The sequence below is a fragment of the Eptesicus fuscus genome, chromosome 2, assembly GCF_027574615.1.
Source record: "Eptesicus fuscus isolate TK198812 chromosome 2, DD_ASM_mEF_20220401, whole genome shotgun sequence".
Classification (NCBI taxonomy): Eukaryota; Metazoa; Chordata; class Mammalia; order Chiroptera; family Vespertilionidae; genus Eptesicus; species Eptesicus fuscus.
This window is the reverse complement of record NC_072474.1, coordinates 72,689,969-72,713,700: the sequence shown is the minus strand read 5'-3', so window position 1 is coordinate 72,713,700 and position 23,732 is coordinate 72,689,969. Positions and strand designations below refer to the sequence as shown.

Genomic DNA, 23,732 nt, shown 5'->3' with positions numbered 1-23,732 from the left:
CGATCCCTGCAGGACAGGCTGAGGGACCCCACTGGTGCACGAATCCGTGCACCAGGTCTCTAGCCCATTGGATACCCACTTCGGGTCTGGCTCCAGACCAGGCCTCTAGCCCATTGCAGAGGTCATGGGTCTGGCTCTTATAGAAACTTTTGACTCGATTAGCTAAATGATGAGACATGCAGGACCTACTGGCTATGGCCCTGATGTCTGGTGCCCGCACCAGCCCATCCACTTAATATCAATTTCCAGTAGAGGCAGTGAATTTTCCCGCTACCACTCTTGGCTGGGAAATTGGCTGCAGCTTCCCTCCTTCTGGGTGGACATTAGAACCAGCGGGCAACCTCCGAGGAGGGAAGGAGGTGAAGGAGCAGCTCAGGTGGGAAGAAGGAGGTTCCTGCTGCCACAGGACTTCACCTGGGCAGAAGGGTCTGGGTGGGAGCCTGACATTTAGCAGGGTCCTGCCCTAGGCCAACTAGATTCCAGGCTAAGTAAATCATGTTTGCTAAATAATTGCATTTTGCAGCTAAATGCCCACAAGTCATCAGTTACTGACAAACTTAGGGTAAAATGAGATGAAAGAAGCAAGACAGCTACAGAGAGAAAGTGACATAATATTGGGCGAAGAGAGGAGGGAGCCCGATTCTGGGGTGCATCACCTGATAACTGCCCTCTTGCAATCCAGGACCCCTCGGGGGATGTTGGAGAGCCAGTTTTGGCCTGAACCCCGCAGGCCAGGCTGAGGGACCCCACCAATGCACAAATCCATGCACCGGGCCTCTAGTATAATAATAAAAACACAAATCCATTGTTATCAGAACACTGGAAACCTTGAGGAGATTTGAGTAAAAAGGGGGCTTACGTAAAAAGCTCAAAGGTCTAGAGCTGGTGGTTAATTGAGGACCTTTGAAGGCTTACTCTGTCTCCCACCTAGTTGCCCAGGTAGGTGGTCCAGAGTCTGACTGGACAGGTGGCACCATGACTTACTTTAATTATTATTATTTGACGTGTCATCTTCCCACCTATCACTAAAGTAAACACGAAATATAAAACGAAACAACTTATGGTGACTTCTCAACTGGAGGCTGATGACTGATGCATCTTTCTCGTCCTTTTGGACTTCAGTTCCCAGATGGAATTTCAGGAAAGCTGACTTGGCTTCTGGGCTGCAGGAAGCGAAATGGAAATGACAGACCGTGTGCCCCTTGCATTGGGCAAGAAGCTTTACACAGTCACCTCCACTGGAGTTGAGTTTAATGGCGGAGAGCAGCAATTTACCTTAAGGAGCCTGTGTTGATATTCAGATTTTGAAACTTCCCACTGAGTTTTCTCCTCATCTTCACCTCAGGGGTTCCCTTCTTCCTGCCTGAGTCATTTACTCCCTGGTTCATTGGTGGTGAAGGTGACTGTCTTTCCTAGGAGGAAGGAGTTCCTCTGAGGATAGGGGCTGTGCTTTGTAATGCTGACTAGATGCTCAGTAAATGTACATTTAAAAGATAATGTATTCTGTAAAACATGACCTAGCTGGATATGATTTTCTTGTGGAAATGGGATAAAGGGAAATATGAATATAAGCTTTTCTATTTTGTAACCTGGTAATTAAGGTTGATAGTGAAATAGCCTTCAGAATTGTCCTGTATATCCAGCTACCAATTTAAATGTCAATAGGGTATGTATAGATGTTAAGTGTACTAGTATACAGATAGCCTGAAATCAAACTATCTGGATTTAAAAATCCTAACAGTCAAACTGGTTTTTGACCTTGGGAGGATAACGTAACCACAATGTGCCTCAACTTCCACATCTAGCTAATGTGGATAGTAATAGTGCCCACCTCACAGTGGTCAATGAAGCTAACATAGAGATGGTGGTTATAAAACATCCACAAATTATTTGATGCTCTGTTCATTAAAAAATGCAGTTTATTTCCTCTCCACTTGAAAGTGGATGGGTGTTTGTACTGCCCCTTGAACAGAATGTAATGGAAGTGATGCTGCCAGACTTCTGAGGGTCGATTAGAAAGGACAGCTCCTGCCATTACAGTAGTCCCCTCTTGCCCCTGGGGAATGTGTCCCAAGCCACCAGTGGATGCTTGAAACCGTGGATAGTACCAAACCCTATGGGATATGTACAATTTTTTTTTCCTATGCATACACACCTATGGTAAAGTTAATTTCTAAATTAGGCCATTTCATGGGTAGAAGATTTGTTTTTTATCATAAATCTTAGCAACCTCAGCATATTTTTTTCTTTCCTTATTAAGTTGAGAACTTTTACCTTTCCACTTGAAGGAAGCACTTTACAGCTTCTCTTTGGCATATCTGAATTGTCAGCATCATTATTCTTGAGCTTGGGGACATTATTAAGTAAAGTAAAGGTGACTGGAACACAAGCACTTGATACTGGGACAGTAGATCTGATAACCTAGATGGCTACGTGGTGACTAAGGGGTGGGGAGCATACACTGGACAAAGGAATGATTTCTGACCAGGAAGGGACGGAGTTAGTGGTGTGAGATTTCATCATGCTACTCAGAATGGCGCACAATTTAAAACTTACGAGTTTAAGAAATAAACTTATGTTTATTTCTGAAACTTTCCAGGTAATATTTTACCTGGACGACAGATAACTGAAACCATGGGAAGTAAAACTGTGGATGGGTGTGTGTGTGGGGGGGGGAGGGGGGGAGGTGCTGTTGGACTTCCGTGTGTCTTGGGGAACAATCTGAAAACCTTCAGCTCCATGTGAAAAGCCTGGCTGTGCTGAGGCTGCTGTGTGGAGATCCCCTGAATAGACCACCTAGAGATATGCCCAAGGAGCCCAGGTGTTACAGACCCCAGCCATTTGATTCCTCTGAGGCCAGTCTAGCTCATGTGAAAGAAAAAGCATTCAAAGTAGCCCAGCCCCAGCCACTGCTTGACAGCAACTGCATGAGCAATCCTGGCCCAGTCCACCCCCAGATTCAGGAGCAAGTTTGTTTTAAGCTGCTTTAGCTTAGAGCTGCTGAGCAGTAGCTAAGTGTGTTGGTATCGTTAGACTATTCTTTGCTGTTAGGGTGTTAATTCATGTGTTATCTCACTGAACCCATTTAGTCTGTAAATGAGATGAACTAGGACCTTTATTATCTGCCTTGTGTGATGTGATGAAGATTAGGTGAGATAATGTAGGAAGGTATTTTGAAAAGTAAGCAGTGTGTAAAAAATTTACTAATTTTTCTTTTTCCATTTTTTGTTTTACAATGTTCTTACCTAATCTTAGCAGAAGTTAAATGTGGAGAAGGTATTTGTACTTCCATCACTAATGCAATCTGTTTAGAGGTAAAAAGGGTTGAATATCGTCTCACATTTATTAAGTCTCAGGAACTAAATGAAAAAATTAGATGAGTCATGTAGTCTGTGTGTACAAAGCAGCCAAATTGACACAAGTGTTAACATCCCTGAGAATAAAGATAGAAAATTCTGTATCTTGCTAACTTGGCTTCAAGCTTTTCATGTTGTAAATGGAGCTGTAGCACAGAGCAAGCCTGTCCCAGGTGACTGTGTGCTGTCAATTCCTTGAAGATCTGCTTTCAGGGTAGATTTCTGCACAGCCATCTGCATTTACACCTGCTGTCCACAAGGTGGAGGCAAAGATTTTTTACGTGAAACAGGCATGCCTTCCTGAGGCTTTTCATGGCGCAATATACGCTGATGCAAAGATCCCTACTTCTGATGTTGAAGAGTGAGGACACACATTTTTAGGAAATTTCTTCCTGGGGTAGACACAATACAGGAATCCCAAACTCCTGACCTATGGATGGGTAAGTAGGTACTATCATTAACTACAAACTAGAATTTGTCCCAAAGCTCAAATTAATGAAAGTAGGAGCCTTGTGGTTGTGGGTGTGGTTGAAGGAACAATTAAGTACCCTGTTAGTTTAATGAAGAAAAGAATATTCCAGAGCCTGGAAGAAATGGACAAGGATGAAGGAGCCACTGGGAGAGGCCATCTTTTACTTGAGTATCTATGGTCAGGTTTTCTTTAATGGAAGACAAAAATTTCATTTTATAATTGACACAATTCTCATAATGCAATGGCTGACTGAGATAAAGCTGTGTCAGAAATTCACCCTTGTGTGATATAATCAGTCACTTAGCCAACAGGTGCTTAATTGGTTGACCTCAGATGCTTTTATTTTTTTTTAATTTGGGTGAGGGTGCCAAGCTTCTAAAGCAGTTATTTGCAGGCTGGTTTGCACAGCAGTTTCCAATTAAGAGTGATTAAATCCAAATTTCTGAGTGGGGGCTGGTTCTCAGCTCCACTCTTTTGTTTTGTGTCCCTTCAAAATTCTTCTAGATGATTCTAATGTGTAGTTAAGGTTAAGAATCACTGGTGGAGAAGTTGGGTGGGGCTGAGACTTATGTGGTGGGAAGAGGTGCACACAGGGGAGACCAGAGGCATAAAGAGACAATTCTCTGAGCTTTTATTTTTAGCTATTTATCTCCAAAGTGGGTAAACTGTCAAGGTGATTAAATTCTTGATTTATTAGAGCATATTGCTGTTGAATTAAATGACAAAATAGAAATGCTTTCCCCTTGTTATGCTTTTGAATTAAAATCTCCATAAACAGGAGCTTTGTTTTTCCCGAGAATTTCAAGGTGAAGACTTAATTAATACGCTAATCCTGTGTAGACCTTTTGAGGGGATAGTTCCCAGGTGATGGTTTAAAAATCACCTGTGGGATGACTTAGGAATCCAGAAAAACACAGGAAGTTAGTAGTGAAACTTGAAAGACTTTAAACCTTGTAAAGGACAACAAAAATAACAGAAGTTGTATGTGATGGTTAAGTTTTATGGGTTAGCTTGGCCAGGCTATGGCGCCCATTTGTTTAGCTAAGCATCAGTCTAGATCAGTGGTCAGCAAACTCATTAGTCAGCAGAGCCAAATATCAACAGTACAACGATTGAAATTTCTTTTGAGCCGAAAACCGACTTCTGCGCATGGGCCACGAAGTGTCAATCGCATTGTAGGTGCGCGCCCGCACGTGGTATTTTGTGGAAGAGCCACACTCAAGGGGCCAAAGAGCCGCATGTGGCTCGCGAGCCGCGGTTTGCCGACCACTGGTCTAGATGTTGCTCTGAAGATATTTTGTAGATGTGATTAACATCTATAACCAGCTGCCTTTAAGTAACAATTACTTTTGAGGATGCACGTGGGCTTCATCCAATCCGTAGAAGACCCTGAAAACAAAAGATGAGGGTTCGTATAGGACAGTGGTCGGCAAACCGTGGCTTGCGAGCCATATGCGGCTCTTTGGCCCCTTGAGTGTGGCTCTTCCACAAAATACCACGTGCGGGCACGCACGTACAGTGTGATTGAAACTTCATGGCCCATGCGCAGAAGTCGGTTTTCGGCTCTCAAAAGAAATTTCAATTGTTGTACTGTTGATATTTGACTCTGTTGACTAATGAATGTGCCGACCACTGGTCTAGGAGCATTCTCCTCTGAGACTGTGACGTGAAAACCCTGCATGCTGGCCTGCCTTAGCGACTTCACACTTGCAGGCTTCACAGTTGGGTAAGCTGATTCCTGAAACTCTCTATCCCTCTGCCTCCTATTAATTTTATTTCTCGGAAAACTGACTGATGCATTGTATAAGTGTCATTCTTAGAAACAAAGTAGACTTCTGTTTGTTTGCGTCTATCATAGTGAGGTGCCAGGTTTTTGAACAAAGGTGGTATATAAGGTATAAAAAATTGAGGACTACTTATATATAACTGACTTTAGCCAGTCGAATCAGCTATGGGTGAGAGGAGATGGGCATTCAAAAACATTTCTTTAATGTTGGGAAGCGATTAGGAAGTAAGCCTGGATTTTGGCAATATCTCAAAAGGTCTCAGCTGCCTACAAAATGGAATGAATGCAGGCATAATAATGCATATAAGGTTTAAAATTAAAACTTCTGTACTAAGCTGATGAAATATTTAGGCCAGTGATTCTTACTATAAAAAAAATGGTAAAAAGTGTTCAGAACTTCTTGGAAAAGATATCCAGGGAATCATGAGAACACCGCTTTCAACCAGTCATATAATATTTAGTGAATACTTTGTGACAAAAATCTCATGGTTCTACCTACTTAGCCATAAAAATATGTGGCCAAAATGGACTAGTTTTTAGTAGTTACTGAACAATTCATAAATGTAATTTCTCAAGAACAAGAGACTTTTCCAAAATTAATTTCTCAGACCAGTAATTCTCGGTGATATCTAAGGAAAGGGGTCAACGGTTAAATTCAGGAAAAACTAAATTGTATGCAGTAAATTGTGACTCTCCCAGGGTGATATGCTATGTTTGTTTCAAAAACCAAATTGACTAGGGATACTCTTCAAGTATCCCCATTAATTTTGCATAGCATGCTGGAATTGAAAGCTAAATCTGTTTTTTGTTTTTTCTTTACGAACTGTTTTACTTTCATTTGCCTTTATGGAGTCTCATTCTCCTCATACTTTTATTACTGATGCCTACATCCCAGAGTAGGTTTTGAAGCTTCAGCAAGGTAATTTTGGAAGGAAAATATCATTTTAAAAAATTAAAAAATGCTGCCCTGGATATGTAGTGGATAGTTTGTTGGCTTTGCTACTTCGTGGCATCTGATGAACTGCTTTATTTGAGGTTAATTTCTCATTTTGAAACGTTCGTGGGAGGTAGGACTATACGTTCTATAGAAGCTGAAAGGGGCAGGCATTTTATTATCAGTTCTTGGCAGTTTACATGTTGGGTGCTTGACCTTGGCTTAGTTGATGAAATGCTCCATACTGGGACTTAGAATCTTGAGGAGTCATCAGGGATGACTTTGGTTAATGTGCCTGCAGTTATATTTGCTATAAAATATGTTCATCTCTACATGTAACTCTGTATCTCCCATTAGTGAACTTGAATTCATTGAGGCAATTAATTGTAAATATAGGTTTTCCTTGACTTGTATTGGTTTCAGAGAGGTATTTATTCTTAAAATAGAATCTTTCTTTCAAAGCAAAATATGTTAAGTTAGAACACCTTCATTTTCTCTGGGCAAAGAAAGCACATAGAATATAATCTATAGTGTGTGTGTGTGTGTGTGTGTGTGTGTGTATATATATATATATATATATATATATATATATATATATATATAGTTAGTTAGTTAATTAAATCAAGCTTAAGATGTCTAGAACTTTGACTCAAATTGCTCTTAGGAGTAATCTTTAGTAAAATTAAATGTTTTCAGCCCACAAAGATTTATTTTTCTATTTTTTGCAAGGCAGGTACTACCTAACTAATGCCATACAATTTGCAGCTGGGAGCAAGAAGGTATTCTCAAAGAGTTTTCTCCTCCTCCTCCTCCTCTCCCTCCTCCTCCTCTTCCTCCTCCTTCTCCTTCTTCTCCTCCTCCACTTCCTTCTCCTTTTAGAAGTGTGCCATCTTAGGCTATTTCTGGTGGAAGGCTGGCTAACTTTTCCTTAATACCACCTAAGCCTAAGAAGCAATCAAGAAATGGAGCTTAGTGTGTTGGGAATTGTAAAGTGGATGCTTAAAGTGGTGAGTATTATAGAGAGACCCAGCAGAGATCTAGAAAAAAGCAGGGGCTGTGAGGTTGAGGCTGCCTACTGTGGTATCTTTGTGAAAATCACAGGGACAGTGTTGGAGGGCTGCATTGTATATTACCCTCAGAAGCATTTATGGTTTGCATTGTATTTCAATTTATTTTGATAACAAATCATCATATTTATTGTACTGGAGCTGATGAAAATCAGGGAGTACCAAGTTGTCTCCCTGAGAGCCCTGGTTTGGCCTAGGTTAGGCCTCAGATGGCGTTTCCAGGAAGGTTCCAACTCTAGGTCTACGAGAATAATGAAAATGAATATTAGAAACACAGAGCTAATGGGCAGCAATTATATAACACTATTCAGTAGTCAAGTTATTTTTCTGTTTCAAGATAAACCTGTCTAGCATGACCCATATATCCACCATGGCTCACCTAATGAGTCCAGAATAAAAAATGTAGGAAATCCCAAGACCTGCATATAAAATCATCATGTACACTTAGGGAGAGACCCCAGCAGCAAGCTAACCTACCAGTCAGAGCGTCTGCCCCCTAGTGCTCAGTGCACATCATAGTGAGTGGTTGGGCAGGCTTAGCATATCATTAGCATATTATGCTTTGATTGGTTGAATGGATGACCAGATGACCAGGCAACTGGACACTTAGCATAATAGGCTTTTATTATGTAGGATCTAGTACCCGACTGGGGACCCAGATTCTAGTCCTAAATCTGCCAGAAGTTGGTTGTGCATACTTCTGTAAGCTCCTTAACATTTCCAGATGCTTAATATTCTCATCGTAACATGAGTTTGAATAGAGAACAGTTAGAATGGGAAGAACACTATCAAATTATTTATTCTAAGATTTTTAAGATACATTGCACAAAGCTGGATGGTTTTTTGTTTTGTTTTCTGCCTTTACAAACAATACTTACCTAAGATAATATATATGCATCAGTCCTGTAGGGTATTTTTCATTTCAGCATCAATCTAGAATGAAAAAAAAAATGCTATCTAATTATTCATGAAGCGTTTTATTTGTAGACTACTAGATTATGAAGGTAAACACAATTTGAACCTTGATTAAAGAGAAGGATTCTTGTTAAAATGCAGTTTTATATTGAACTTTTTATTGGCCACCCTTCACATTTAGTTTTACACCATCTCTGCCCTTGAAGAATTTATAGTGTCCTATGAAAAATAGACAAGAGAAAAATAAGTGCTAATTATTGGGTGTGCACAGAATGTTAAGAGGCAACAGAAGAATTTGAGTGCCATGCAAGGATTCCCAGAGGAAAGATCTAAGTTGAATCCTGAGTCTTGGTGAAAGACAGGTTATAGAAGGAAGATAGGGCAATGCAGGATGAGTCTTCATGTGCAAAAGCCGTAAGGTAAGAGCAAGTCTAATATACTTAGGAAAACTGCAAGTGATACAGGAGAACCAAAGCAGTAAGAATAGAAGCAATGATAAACAGCTTGGTACTGTGGGGAGAGATCCTGAATGGAGGTAGAGATGGAGATTAAAGGCATGTTCATGGATGAGAACACTTGGACAAAGTGCTAAAGGCAAAGACCAACAGTAGTTAGCATAATTATTCAAAAGTTCCACTAGAAGGCTAATGGACTTTGATATTCAGCAGGGCTGAAAATCAGCATAATATTGCCCTACTGTTGGCCAAATGTCTCAAGGCAATCCTCTAACCTGATAATCCTTTTACTGTTTACCAAATTTTACCTTTGATATGCCTGTTTGCACTCCTAAAAGGGCAAATGTGTATTCAAGTGAATAAAAGCAGACAGGACCGAGTTTTGGAGGAAGGTTTTCTGCCTGGCCCCCCAAGCCTTCTAAATTCATATTTCTTGTCTAGTGCATCCGTTTGTGCATGGCCCCTTCTCTAGATCTGGAACCCTAGCCACAAATGGATGTGGCATTAAAATCTGGCACCCAAACAGGGACCTGGAGAAGAAGATTTGCCTGAGCAAAAAAAGAAGAAATTCACCAGAAAGGTGGGAAGTTCACTGAAAAGTTGGGAAAGCCTGTGCCAGCTTCAGAGTTGTGAGCCATAAGTGGGTGGGAACGTATTTATTTCAGCCAGCTATAATGGGGAAGAATTTGAGTAAAAGGCAAAAACATCATTGTAAATTTTTAGCTTGTATGCTCAAGGTTAAAGGAATTAAAATGTCAAAAGGCACTCTCTTACATCAGACTCAAGGAAAACAAGTGCCCTTGTCATCTTTAACTAGGTGGGCTCTTGTTCGAACTCCATTATGCCCAATTCATATTGGGGATCAAAAGTCTGTAATACCTAAGGCCCTGGATCCTCTGCCTCTAGTGTGGAAAGGCTCAACAGCTAGAGAAAATGGGGCTGACAGTCATTTTACAAAACGACTTTTTAATGCATTGTCTAAAAATTACCATATGATGCCTTGGAACAGGCAGCTTTTAGCTAAAATAACTTGAGGCCAGTCAATGCTATGGAGAGCAGAATAGGATAAGATCCATGAAAAGAACTCTGATTTATTAAGTCTTGTCTAAATATTATTGGTGCTTGTCTGTTGATTGTTGTTTTATCTGTCTTTGTTATTTATTGTTAGTTTATTAACCCTTTGCACTCGCTTGCTTTTTTCTCGATTCCTGCTATCAGTGCTAACCGTGTCGAGTCACACTCGACATCCGAGTGCAAAAGGTTAAGCATGCCTTTAATTTAATTTAATAGAAAAGAAACAATAGATGGACAGGCCATTACTAAATTTCCCCAAAGCAAACAGGATGTGGGGATAGGGAGAAAGAATATGAGTGGTACACAGGTTCTAGGAAAATTCCCTAGACAAAGGGAAATAACTAAAAGAGGCCCCAGCCCACTAATTACTAGGTCTTTTGGTGATCCTGTAAAATGAATGCCCACTACCAGGAGTGCTATTAAAAGTCTCATTTTTGCCATGTTTTTATTTCCCAGTCCATCATTTGAAATTTGGATAAATGAGACATTTCTTACAATTTAGGGATATGTCTGGGATTTCTGTACCCATGAAGAGAAAAAGGCTAGCTTAAGAGAAGGCATGCCCAATTTTAGGTGGCCACTTGGACTGAGCCCTATCTCTTCACAGATGCTATAGAATAAACCCAAGACTGTTTTTTCTCTTTTTTAAAAAAAATATCTTTTACTGATTTTTTACAGAGAGGAAGGGAGAGGGATAGAGAGTTAGAAACATCGATGATAGAGAAACATCGATCAGCTGCCTCCTGCACATACTGGGGATGTGCCCGCAACCAAGGTACATGTCTTTGACCAGAATCGAACCTGGGACCTTTCAGTCCACAGGCCAACACTCTATCCACTGAGCCAAACCAGTCAGGACAAGACTGTTTTTTTTCTTTTAAAAATGGCTAAAATGACACAAGGAAAATATACAGGCTAGGTTTGGGCAACAAGATTAGTGTTTCCATAATAAAAGCTCATTCTTGAATAATAATGGAACACATTCTTAAAGTTGACTCACAGGTCCAGGGGCACTCCCATTTTAATAAAATAAAAATAAAATAATACTTTAACATTAAAGTCATTGAAAGTCAGTAAGTCATCTGTTACAGAATTTGCCAAAAGAAAACGCCTTGGATAATAATAATTGGCTTGAAAAATCTTAAAATTGTTAAAACATAAATAAATGAATGTAACTAAAATGAAGAATTTGTAATAAAGCTTTTCAGTAATAATTATAACTGTATTAATAATGAAAGTCCAGTCACTCAAGAGGAGACTGGTTGTGCTCTCTGTTGGAGGAAAGGGACATTTCCAGAGAAGCCACAGCCATAATAATAGATGTTATCTCTAAGGAAGAATGTAGCAGTTTTACATTCAAATGGCTATGGGCTTTCTCCCTCCTCCCCCTGACTTTTCATCAGCCTTCTGCATGACAGGTGGGGATATTTGCCAGCCTCATGTATAATTTTCCAAAATCTTTGGTAACTTAAATCTTTAGAACATTGCTGAATTAAATAATAAAAAAATTATTAAATATCTAGGTATTTTAAAATGACAAAAATACTGAAATAAACTGAGTTTGCCTCATATAAAAAATTTAGAGGATAGAATTGAATCTATTAATTATGTCGTATTTTATTTGAAACTAGAGGCCTGGTGCATGAAATTTGTGCATGAAGGGGGGTTGTCCCTCAGCCCAGCCTGCACCCTCTCCAATCTGGGACACCTCGAGGGATGTCCGACTGCCCATTTAGGCCTGATCCTAGTGGGATCAGGCCTAAATGGGCAGTCGGACATCCCTCTCACAATCCAGGACTGCTGGCTCCCAACTGCTCGCCTGCCTGCCTTCCTGATTGCCCCTATCCGCTTCTGCCTGCCAGCCTGATCACACCCTAACCACTCCCCTTCCAGCCTTATTGATGCCTAACTGCTCCCCTGCCAGCCTGTTTGCCCCCAACTTCCCTCCTCTGCCAGCCTGGTCACCCCTAACTGCCCTCCCCTGCAGGGTTGATTGCCTCAAACTGCCCTCCATTGCAGGCCTGATCCCTCTCAACTGCCCTCCTTTGCAGGCCTGGTGCCTCCCAACTGCCCTCCCCTGCTGGCCATCTTGTGGTGGCCATCTTATGTCCACATGGAGGCAGGATCTTTGATCACACGGGGGTAGCCATATTGTATGTTGGAGTGATGGTCAATCTGCATATTACTCTTTTATTAGATAGGATAGAGGCCTGATGCAGGGGTGGGGGCCAGCTGGTTTGCCCTAAAGGGTGTCCCGGATCAGGGTGGGGGTTCCCTTGGGGTGTGGGGCGGCCTGGGTGAAGGGCCTATGGTGGTTTGCAGGCTGGCCACACCCCCTTGTGCACGAATTTTGTGCACCGGGCCTCTAGTAAATTATAATTCAGATGTTATAGGATAAGTGGGACAAATATACATACTAGCTTTGAGAATATTAAAGTGAATGCTGTTCTTCCAGATTTCACCAGAACATGAAGTCAGAAGCCAGCAGTGATCTTGCTTATCTAGCTATGAGATCAATGGAGAAAGACTATCCAAAAGGTTAATGGAAACAGCAGAGGGCCAACCTCTGAGAGCTCTAAGTAATCAAATGTGCACAAGTGTCTCCATAGCTCCATTCATCTCACCCTTCTTTAGCAGTTACTGAAAGATTGGCTACTCAGCAGTACCACTGCTATAAATGTACTGGCTCATCAAGCAAGAAAATAGAAAGTTAAACACTTGCCTTCTCATCATTATAGTTGAAAATAGTTTTTAAATTACAATATGTTACAATGAAAAATACACTGAAAAGCAACTCAAAGAAATGAAAAGCAATATGTTTGAGCGAAGGAAGCATGAATTTTGTGCATAAAGCTGTTTGTCTTTTATGATGTCAAAAAAGAAAACTGTATTTATTAGAGATCACAGGGACTGGGGAAGAGTTACAAAAGTGATATATTTGACAGAATGTAAAAAATATTTAGATATTTAGACTTTGCTTCTTTTGTTCAATAACCGAATTAGATCCTCAGAGCAAATTCTGCTGGTAAGATGATTTTATTTTTCTGGGATAAGGCAACCTAAATTTACCTGTTACATTACCAAAAGCAAACTGGTAGTAAAGGAAGGAACTGCTTAATTTAATTTTTAATGCTAAATGTTTTCATGTCGATAATGACAAAAATATTCCAACACTCTAAATCTTTCAGGTTGGTTTTATTTTGTTTGTTTAGAATTTTACTTGGTTTGAATTTTACTTGGTCAGATTTCAGCCCTAATTTAACTAATAACAAAAGCATAATATTGATATCCAGTATTTTAAAGGTAAATATATATTTCTCAGCCAGATTTAAAGAATAGGCATTTATCCTACTGTACTCATTTCATCTGGAATTCTGACTTTATAAACACTTACAAATAAGATTAGCAATTAGATTTGGGACTAGAGAGTAAATGTAGAAATTAGAAGAGAAATCAGAATCTCTAAGAGTATAAAAAAATGAACAAGATGATATAGCTCAATTTGTCAAACAGATTAAGACTTTGTTAGACATTTTAAGACTTTATTAGACACTATCAGTGAAAAACAAAACAAATAAAACCTCACTAAATTATTAAGAGAACTGGTGTGCATAGTTCAAGCCTTTATTTTATTATTTTTAAATCTTTATTGTTGAAAGTATTACATATGTTCCCCTCACCTCTGCATTAACCCCTTCTAGCCTACCCCGCCCCACGCCTTTACCACACTATCTTCTGTGTCCACACATATATGCATACAAGTTGTTTGGCTGATCTCTTCCCACCCACCCACCTCCATCTTCCAGACTTTATACTGCCTAATTTTTAAAAAGTCACTTCAAATATTTAAAACTGCTATTAAGAACAGAATAGACTTTTTCTGGTTGATAGAGAAACCCAGACTAGACTCAGGAGAAATTATAGCTTAATTAGCAGAATAATATTCTCATAAGAGAAGCTATCTGGCAGTGAAATAGGCTACCTCAAGGAGAAAATTGACTTGTAGGTATTTAAATGGAGGTTGAATGATCTCCAGAAGGAAGTACTGAGTGAAATATTATAGGTGCTCTTACAGTCTTCTTCCCACATTTAAACTTATATATGATTTTTAAAATTAAGTTCTTGGGTATTTTAAGTGTGCTCTAATACAACAATAAATAAGATAAACAGAATTCAAAATAATAGAACAATAAAATGAAACCAGGCTTCATTGCTTTCATGTTTTTATAAATGAATAAAAATTCATATGGCTTCTTGGGGGGGGGGCATTCTTTAACTTATAGTTAAAGCTTCTAACTGGCATTAATTAATTAGACTAAGTGGTACTTGCTTTTACATTATAGGTAAATTATGTGCAAAAAATGAGTAAAAAACGCATCATAAATGATACTTCTCTAACACATGACAAACAATAATAAAACCCACTCAAAATATCTCAGTCACCAGCAGAGAGGGGGAGGGATGAAACCTAATATCATGAACTTCAGAAAGAAGTAGGCATGCCCTGGCTGGTTGGGCTTAATGGATAGGGTGTTGGCCTATGGACTGAAGGGTCCCAGGTTTGAATAAGGTCAAGGGCACATTCCTGGGTTGCAGGCTCAATCCCCAGGGGGGCTTGCAGGAGATAGCCAATCAGTGATTCTGCCTCATTATTGATGTTTCTATCTCTCTTTTCCTTTCCCTTCCTCTCTGAAATCAATAAAAATATATTGAAAAAAAAAGTAGGCAAAGGAGGAAAATATTTTGATATGGCATCTGGCATCGAGTTGATCTTAACTTTGCATCTGTATTCCAGAAATGGAATGGGTGAGACAACAGAATTCTTGGAATTGTCACTATGTCTCCAAGTTAGCAGTATAGTGAATGAAAGTGCTGTCCTTATCTTTCAACTTTTCTAGTAATCGAATTGACTGCTGGATTGTTACAGGTCAGATGGATGATGAGAATAAATGGGCTGAAAGCATATGAAAAAGGCTAACAGACATCTTCCCATGAAATAGGATAGAAACTGAGTTGGTGGAGAAAATCCTAGTGTAAGATATGTAACAAAATGTTAGAGAAAGCAGACATCAGGTCTACCAACAATGGATCACACAGCCTGACCTGGGCTCTCCTCTGTCCTCCACTCCTTCAGTCTACATAAAGATTGGACACCAAGTACCAACCTCACGTTAGTTTTATAGGAGGAAACCAGTAAGCTCAGGTTCAGTGAAAGGAATTCAGTAATCCACCTACTATCAGAAAATGCCTCACAAGATAAAAAATAAATGATCTGGCAATTATGCAACTACATGTAAGGGAGAAAGAATATAGAGAAGGGGTGAGGGGAGTGGGGAGACAGGAATGGGAGGGATCTGGGGGCTAGAGGTAGTGGAATCATGTTTAAAGAAAGATGAACCCAAGAACTAACAAATTAGGAGGAGTGGGGAGGGAAACTAGAAAGTATGTGTTCAAATTTCTTTACCTTTCAGAGTTGGAAACCAATTGATAGTGTCTAAAAGAAAAACTTGTAATAAAAAATGACTCCAACATTTTAATATTAGTATCTTTGTTAATTTTTAGAAAATAGCTAGTGGTAAAGAAATATTTGTGTAACCTTTAGTAATTAAATTGCATTTCTTTTTCTTGTGTTACATTGAAGCAAAATTAAATTAAAGGGTGAATGGAACCAAATCCTACCTAATAAAAGAGTAATATGCAAATTGACCACACCTTCGCTAAGCCCAAGCCACGCCCACCGGCCAATCAGGGAGAGTATGCAAATTAACCCAACCAAGATGGTGGTTAATTTGCATATCAAGACAGCCTAGAAGGAAGCCAAGCGCTGCAGAAGGGAGCAAAGCTGCGGAGAACCAAGCAGGCGGGCCCGGCACATAAGGGAGGCAAGCAGGCGGGGCTGGCGCAGAAGGGAGGCAAGCAGGCAGGGCGGGGGAGAGCTCAGCAGGAATCCCTATTGCAGGAATCTTCCTGCAAGGGGCTACTAGTATATAATGATAGAAGATGATGTGACTTTGGGTGGTGGGGACACAATGAAATGTACAGAACATGTATCATAGTAATATACATGTGAAACCTATATGATCTTATTAACTAACTAGAGGCCCGGTGCACGAAATTCGTGCACGAGGGTGCGGGGGGGGGGGGTCCCTCAGCCCTGTCTTGGTCTGCAAAGACGCCAGCATCCCTCACCCCAGCTTCTAGCTAGAGGTTCCTCCCCTCCTACTGCACAGCCTTTGGGAAGATGCTTGTCCTGGGGCCTCCTCAAGGCCCTGGCCCACGACACCCTGCAGTTTGGGTACTCGGGGGCTTGGGCTTTCAGGTCTGGCTTCCTCACCTGGCATGGTGAGCGTCAGCTGCCATGGGAGCCTTGCCTTAGGAGTCACCTCCTTGGAACATACTACTTGCAAGTGTGTGTGTGTGTGTGGGGGGGGGGGGTGTGGCCTCGGTGGCAGTGATTTGATGTCTGTAGCATGCCCGCTGACACCCACCACCACGGCGCAACACTGGTCCCATCTGAACTGCTGGCAGGGGGCTTCCAGTCTGCGACTGGGGCTGATGAGCTGCGACTGGGGGCTGCAGGTGAGGACCCCGGCACCCATAGGGCTGTCAGCATCGGAACTGGAAAGATTCATTTTTCTGGTTCCTCCCCTGCCACGCGGATGCTGAGCTCCAGGCCCCACAGGCCCGTTCACTTCTGCCGCAAGGCTGGCCGGGGCGGGGACATGGGCTCGCTGTTCCAGAGGCCCCTTCTGTGCTGCAGCACAGCCATGGCGCAGATGCTGAGCTTGCGCCACTGCTGGCAATGCGAGCTCAGTGTCCCACTGACCCCACTGGCGACGCGAGCTCAGCGTCCGGCCGGCCCCATTCAGCCACCACTCAGAGACGCGAGGGCTGATCCGCACTGCTGACACTTGCTGACACTCGCTGACACTCCGTCCACGCCACCCGCCGCCCACCCTTTGCCTTCCGCCGGCCCAATCGGCCACCCCGGCCACCCTGAGTCCCGCCCCCCGTGCTTCCTGCCTGCCCAATCGTGGGTGTAGCGGAGTGATGGTATTTTACATATTACCCTTTAATTATGTAGGATGTCACCCCAATACATTTAATTGAAAATTAAATAATTATTTTAATAATTAAGGTATTAGGCAGGCGTCCTCAAACTATGGCCCGTGGGCCACATGCGGGTGTTTTTGCCATTTTGTTTTATTACTTCAAAATAAGATATGTGCAGTGTGCATAGGAATTTGCTCATAGTATTTTTTTAAACTATAGTCTGGCCCTCCAACGGTCTGAGGGACAGTGAACTGGCCCCCTGTTTAAAAAGTTTGAGGACCCCTGGTATAAGGTATGGTATGATCCATTTTTCCTAAAAGCATCTATATTTTAAAATTTCTCATTTATTGCATTTAAAATATTCTATCTTTATTGTTAAAAGTTTTACAGATGTCTCCTTTTTGTCCCCCATTGACCCTCTCCACCCCACACCTTTCCCCTCAGGCCTTCACCACACTATTGTCTGCGTCCATGGGTTATGCATGCATGCATATAAGTTCTTTTGTTAATCTCTTCCTGGCCCCTCTGCCCCCTTCCCTCTGAGATTCATCAACCTGTTCCATGCTTCTATGTCTCTGGATCTATTTTGTTCATCACTTTATTTTGATCATTATATTTCACATATGAGTGAGATCATGTGATTCTTGTCTTTCTCTGGCTTATTTTGGTTAGCATAATACTCTCCAGGTCCACCCATGCTATCTCAAAGGGTAAGAGAGCCTTCTTTTTTTACTGCTGCATAGTGTTCCATTGTGTAAATGTACCACGTCTTTTTTATCCACTCATCTGTTAGGCACTTGGGCTGTTTCCAGATCTTAGCTATTATAAGTAGTGCTGTGATGAACATAGGGGTTTGTATATTTTTTCTGATTGGTGTTTTGGGATTCTTAGAATATATTCCTAGAAGTGGGATCATTGGGTCAAATGGCAGCTCTGTGTCTTTTTTTTTTTTTTTAACTTAGTAATCAATCTACCTATTGGTATATACAAGTTGTTTGTATACACACACACACACACACACACACACACACACATATACACACACACACACACACATATACACACACACACATACATACACACCATATATGAAATAAAATTTTCACAAAATATTTAACCATGCTGTTAGATGGATTAATATTCCTACAGTCTTCTTTTTTCTCTTCTTTCATTTAAAAAAGCTGTTAACAGGTTACAATCTACAATTTGAAAAACATTGCGCTTTGCTGTCTGTATTCACACTTTTTTTCTTTAAAAGTGTAAAATTTCCTAAGTTTTGCAACTCCCTCAATTTGCTTTTAAATTAGCATAGCATGAAAACAGTCATTTTTCTTTTATTGTAAATACAACAAAGTTATCACAGCAACAGAAAAAGACGTAATGACATTTCAATAACAAAAAGAAATGAGTAAATCTGAGTGCATGAGTCTTTAAAAACTGTGCAGGGATAATGGATTATCAAATTTTCTTACCTCAGAGTCACAGTAGAGGGGAGGGGAGTTGATGGAACAGCACTTGGAGGCAAAATCTGAGCGCTTGTCAACCAGTTCTTCCAGTTCTGTGTCTGGGGCATCTAGCAGTTTTGCTCTCAATCGCTCTGTCAGTCTGAAAGACCGTTTTATGGTAAGGTTTAATAGATGTATTCTATAAAGGTTTCTAATGCAAAAGATAGCCATTTAAGATCTGGTACAATAAAAAATGAAAATATAAATACTTGCTCCTCTCCAGAAAATTATGTATCTATTTGGGGAACTATCTTCAATAACTCAATTTGAGATTAGAAAGTAAAATCTGTGCCTCTTTTAAGATCATGAAAGTAAACATACAAATTGCTGCTGACTTGAATTCCAGCTTTTCCCCTTTCACTCACTCAATTACATCATCGTGGATACTTCCTTGTTTTCCTTAACCTTTCATCTTCTCTCCACTTCTAAGTTTCAAGCTCCTTCAAGGACATTTCCCTTACAGAAATTCATGCCACTGTAATGCTTTTTCTCTTCTCTCCTATTTTGAACAATTTCCCCTTCAGTTTGCCTCATCAACTATGCTGGAAAACAAGGTCAGGGATCTTTGGCTCTTGTTTTTAGTTCTGCTATTGACCAGCTCTCCATCTCACTGCCAAGGTGGTACTTGGACTTGAATTCACTTGATTCTTTCCCAGTTTGAACTGTCTACGATCTTGGTAACTCTACCCTCATGGTGGACACTCCGCCTGGCTTTATGACTTTCTCTAGGAATATTTTCCAGCCCAGTAGTAGGCAATGGGAGGTGGAAGAGACCCACATTTATCTCGAGTTGGAGTTGGGGTTGGCAAGGTGGATGCTGGAAAAGAGTAAGAGGGTCAGGGGACTAGTTTGCTCCTGAAAGCATTATTGAAATGAGTTGGTTCCAGGTGGAAGGAAAGGCAAGTGAGACCATAAGGAACTCAGAGAGTGGGGAGAAAAAGTAGGGGGGAGGGATTTCAAATACTTAGATGGAATAGCTCTAATCTTCTCTAATTTCACAACCTTAAAATCAATTCTAGGACATGTATATGGAATTGAGATTATATAAGTTATCACTCAATTGCCCCGGGCAAACCTGGTGTTCAAAACTGTTGGAAAAAAACTTAATCTTGCATTACCTGTTTAACATTATTCTATGCTACCGTCATATTATTCTATTATATAATTTTCTGATAAAATATTAAACAATTTTGAACCTAAGTCTTTCACTGTTTTTCATTTTCTATTACAGCTTTGCTAAGGTTGATTTCATGGGGGTCATTGAAGGCGGTGTCCAACTTTGGGGATTCTTTAGGAAGGTCTTTTTGCGGAGGTTTATTTGTGCTTACTTGAGGCCTGTGTTGTGCAAGATGCTGTGAAATAGATCTAAGGCATCTACTTAATGAAACTGAGAATGACAGCGTTTTCTCAACAGAGACATTTTCCAGGAACCCAGTAAAACTGCTTTCATTATTATGGCTCCTTATTTTATTAGTAAAAACCTACTTGTAAAGAAATGCCTTCTCCTCTTAATGGAGAAAAATGACTATTGTACATTATGAATGATTGATTAACATGTGTACTTACAATTTATAGAGACTACATACTGGCAATGGCTGATACTATACTTAGTTGAAAGTTTGGGTCCTCTTGTCAGACAAAATAGTTTTAAGTTAGATATCATTTTCCAGCAGTTTTATAGTTTCTTATATATAGCAAAATTTACAGATTGTTTTAGGGCAACAATGTTAATAAACTAATTTTGTTTTCTTAATCAAGTCATTACAGATCTTGTAATATATTCATTTTTGGCTGTGTTTTAAGCTGATATATGTAACTTCCTTCCCCTTCCCTGAAAATAGCTGTTTCTTACACAGATAATAAATTCTAACTACTTTTTAAAACTATTTTAATTGAACCTCCTCTTTTTATTGCTCACTTAGCACATCTTAAGTCTTCAACTGTGCTTTCAAACTACAATACAAGGCTAAGTTGATAAATTTGGGGGACACAAGTAGAATTTGTTCCTTACTTTTTCTTGTACTCAGTAAAGGTGTTTTCCGAATAATCTGCACATAGTTCTTGTCCCTTGTCAATGAAAGAAGACAGTTCCTCCTTCAGTTGTGGAACCTGTATGAAAATAATAATTACACAAAAATGTTTATCTTAACCCTGTTCCGGGAGGCGCTAAATTAGAATTCCATGTAACATGTCGGTAAGAGTGCTTAATCTACACCAGACATTGGTAAACATTTTCTGTAATAGGCCCAGTAGTAAAAATTTTAGGCTTTGTAGGCCATATATAGTTTCTGTTGTAACAACTCAACTTTGCTGTTATGACACAAAACAGTCATAAACAATGTATAAACAGTGAGCATGGTTTATGTATGAACATTGAAATCTGAATTCCATATAATTTTAATGTCATGAAATGTTCATCTTTTTTTAAAGCCATTAAAAATGTAAGACCATTTTAGCTCACAGGCCATACACAAATGGGCACCAGTCTAACTGTGACCCATAAGCTACCATTTGCCAACGATTGATCTCAACAGGGTTGTTGAAGAAATCTAGCAAACTGCACCTTAGCATTAAAACAGACAGCAGGATCTTTAGAGTCACAGCATTCTTCCAGGCTTTTGAAGGTTGGCTCAAGTATTTTACTGAGAAACACTTCTGGAACATCAGTTCTCCTAGACAGTTCAAATGTATACCTGGCATGAGAGAGAAGAAGATGTACTTTAACATGCATGGGTATACTTGTGAATATGTATCATGTTTTGAAATTTGGCATCTATAACAAAGGCAGAGCACCTGGTTTCTGCATCTTTAATCTATATATATATAAAAGCATAAGTGACCAAATGACTGAATGACCAAATGACTGGTCCACCAGTCGCTATGACGTGCACTGACCACCAGGGGACAGATACTCAATGCACAGGATCAGGCTCCCTCCTATCTGGATCGGGCCTGTGGGGATTGGGCTGAAACCAACTATCCGAAATCTCCTGCGGGGTCCCAGATTGCGAGAGGGTGCAGGCCAGGTCGAGGGACCCCATGGGTGCATGAATCTGTGCATCTGGCCTCTAGTATTATGTATATCTACTTCAAATGCATATGAAATTGTCCATGTGTAACTATAACACAATCCTATATAATAAGAGAGGAATATACTAACTATCCATTATGCCCTGAGGTGTAATGACCGACAGAGTAACGATCTGGTCATGGATCTGCAGGAGGGTGGGGCAGCGAACTACAAGTGGGTGGCAGAGAGCTACAGGATGCGGCAGGGCAGCAAGCTATGAGAAGGGGTGGGGGGAGCTATAGGAGGGTGGGGCAGCGGGCAGAGAGCTACAGGAGGGTGGCAGCGACCTACTGGCACACGGATTCATGTACAGGGCTACTATTTCTATATAAAGCATCAAATGCATATGGAACTGTCCTTTGTGTAACTATAGCACAATTAATTCTATATCAGGTAGGTACTTTATGTGGCTATTCTGTGAAAATGTATTTGCATAAATTCTTTGATTATCTTATCCCATTGCTCTCTATGCATTTATAAAAAACAATGAGTATTTAGATAAATATGGAATTTCAGTACAGTCTACATTCTGCCCTCTGATATTGATAAATGTTTTTCTGGCAAGTTGATCTACTTGTGAAATTTATGCCATGAATGTGCATATACTACTCATAGTATATGTAACTCATAGTGTATTTATTTTAATTCTTTTCTTAGTGATGTCAGGTTTACCATTTCTTCCCCATCTAGTTTCTTTGTCATTTAATGCCAGTGAATATACATACTGTCAAGAAGGTAATTAGATCATCTCTACTTACCTGTCCATGGCTTTGGTGTTTCCCTTGCCACACACATCTTTACTTGTGGGCAATTCAACTTCTGGCAGCTCTGGTGGCTGAGTAGCTGGCGTGAAGTAGACACACATGAATATGTCCATGGGTGTTCTTTCTTGACAACAGTCCCTAAACTTATCATTCTTTGTGGATAAGTTGTCACAGATTTTTACTGTGTGTTCAGGCAGCTACAAAAGCAATTTTTATGCATTGTTAGTTTTCTGGTAGATCCAAAATAAGGAAGGTTTACACAGGCTTACTAGCCCTGGCATGGTGTATAAAAAAAATCAGTGGGAATGCTCTTAGAAAGTAAATTGGTATAATATTTTTTGGAGGGCAATTTGTCACTATGTACTAAAAACCTTAAAATGTACCATTTAACTTTCAAGAATTTATCCTCAGAAAACAATTATGGTGAAGAGAAGATTTAGTTATAAGACTCCTAAGGACAGAGTCACTTAAAATACAAAAACCAATACACCTAAACCCAATAATAGAGGACTAGTTAAATAAAAGTAAGGTAAACCTAGGCGATCAATGTAGTATATTTTATATAGCTATATGAAGAAGAAGAGGGGAGAGAGAGAGAGAGAGAGAGAGAGAGAGAGAGAGAGAGAGAGAGAGAGAGAGAGAGAGACAGAGAGAGACACACAGAGAGAGAGAGAGACCTATTAATGACTTAGCCATTATAAGTCAGGTTATAGAAAACACCCATTAACACAGACACATATTCTTAAAGGAAAAAGACCAGGCAGCACAATGTTGCTGTTTCTAAAGAGATCCACAGACTTTCTATAAAGGAGAGTGACTTTTATCTAAAACTTGAGGCCCAGTACACACAATTCATGCGGGGGTGGAGTCGGGGAGGGGGGCAGGCCCTCAGCCAGGCCTGCACTCTCCCACAATCTGGGACCACTGGCTCCTAACCACTCTGCCTGCCTGCCTCATTGCCCCTAACCACTCTGCCTGCTGTGTCATTGCCCCTAACCACTTGCCTGCCTGCCTCATTGCCCCTAACCACTTGCCTGCCTACCTCATTGCCCCTAACCACTTGCCTGCCTACCTCATCGCCACTAACCACTCTGCCTGCCTGCCTGATCACCCCTAACTGCTCGACTGCCTGCCTTATCGCCCTTAACTGCCTCTGCCTCAGCCCCCACCATTGCAGCTTCATCTGGGAGGACTCTGGAACAACATCCAGAAGGTCGTTCGGTTGTCCAGTCTAATTAGCATAGTACGCTTTTATTATTATAGATAACTGTTCAAACTCAT

General features: G+C 40.5%; 1 protein-coding gene across 1 annotated transcript in view; it reads right to left on the bottom strand.

Moving 5' to 3' along the window:
• Nucleotides 1-23,732, bottom strand: part of GC (GC vitamin D binding protein) — a 53,623-nt gene that overhangs the window by 15,822 nt on the left and 14,069 nt on the right. Inside the window, exons 9-12 of the mRNA XM_054722128.1 lie at nucleotides 22,446-22,648; nucleotides 21,181-21,310; nucleotides 20,629-20,726; nucleotides 18,585-18,717 (exon numbers count right to left, since the gene is read on the bottom strand). Of these exons, the coding sequence (XP_054578103.1) occupies nucleotides 18,585-18,717; nucleotides 20,629-20,726; nucleotides 21,181-21,310; nucleotides 22,446-22,648 (564 nt within the window). The remainder of the gene's footprint in view (nucleotides 1-18,584; nucleotides 18,718-20,628; nucleotides 20,727-21,180; nucleotides 21,311-22,445; nucleotides 22,649-23,732) is intronic.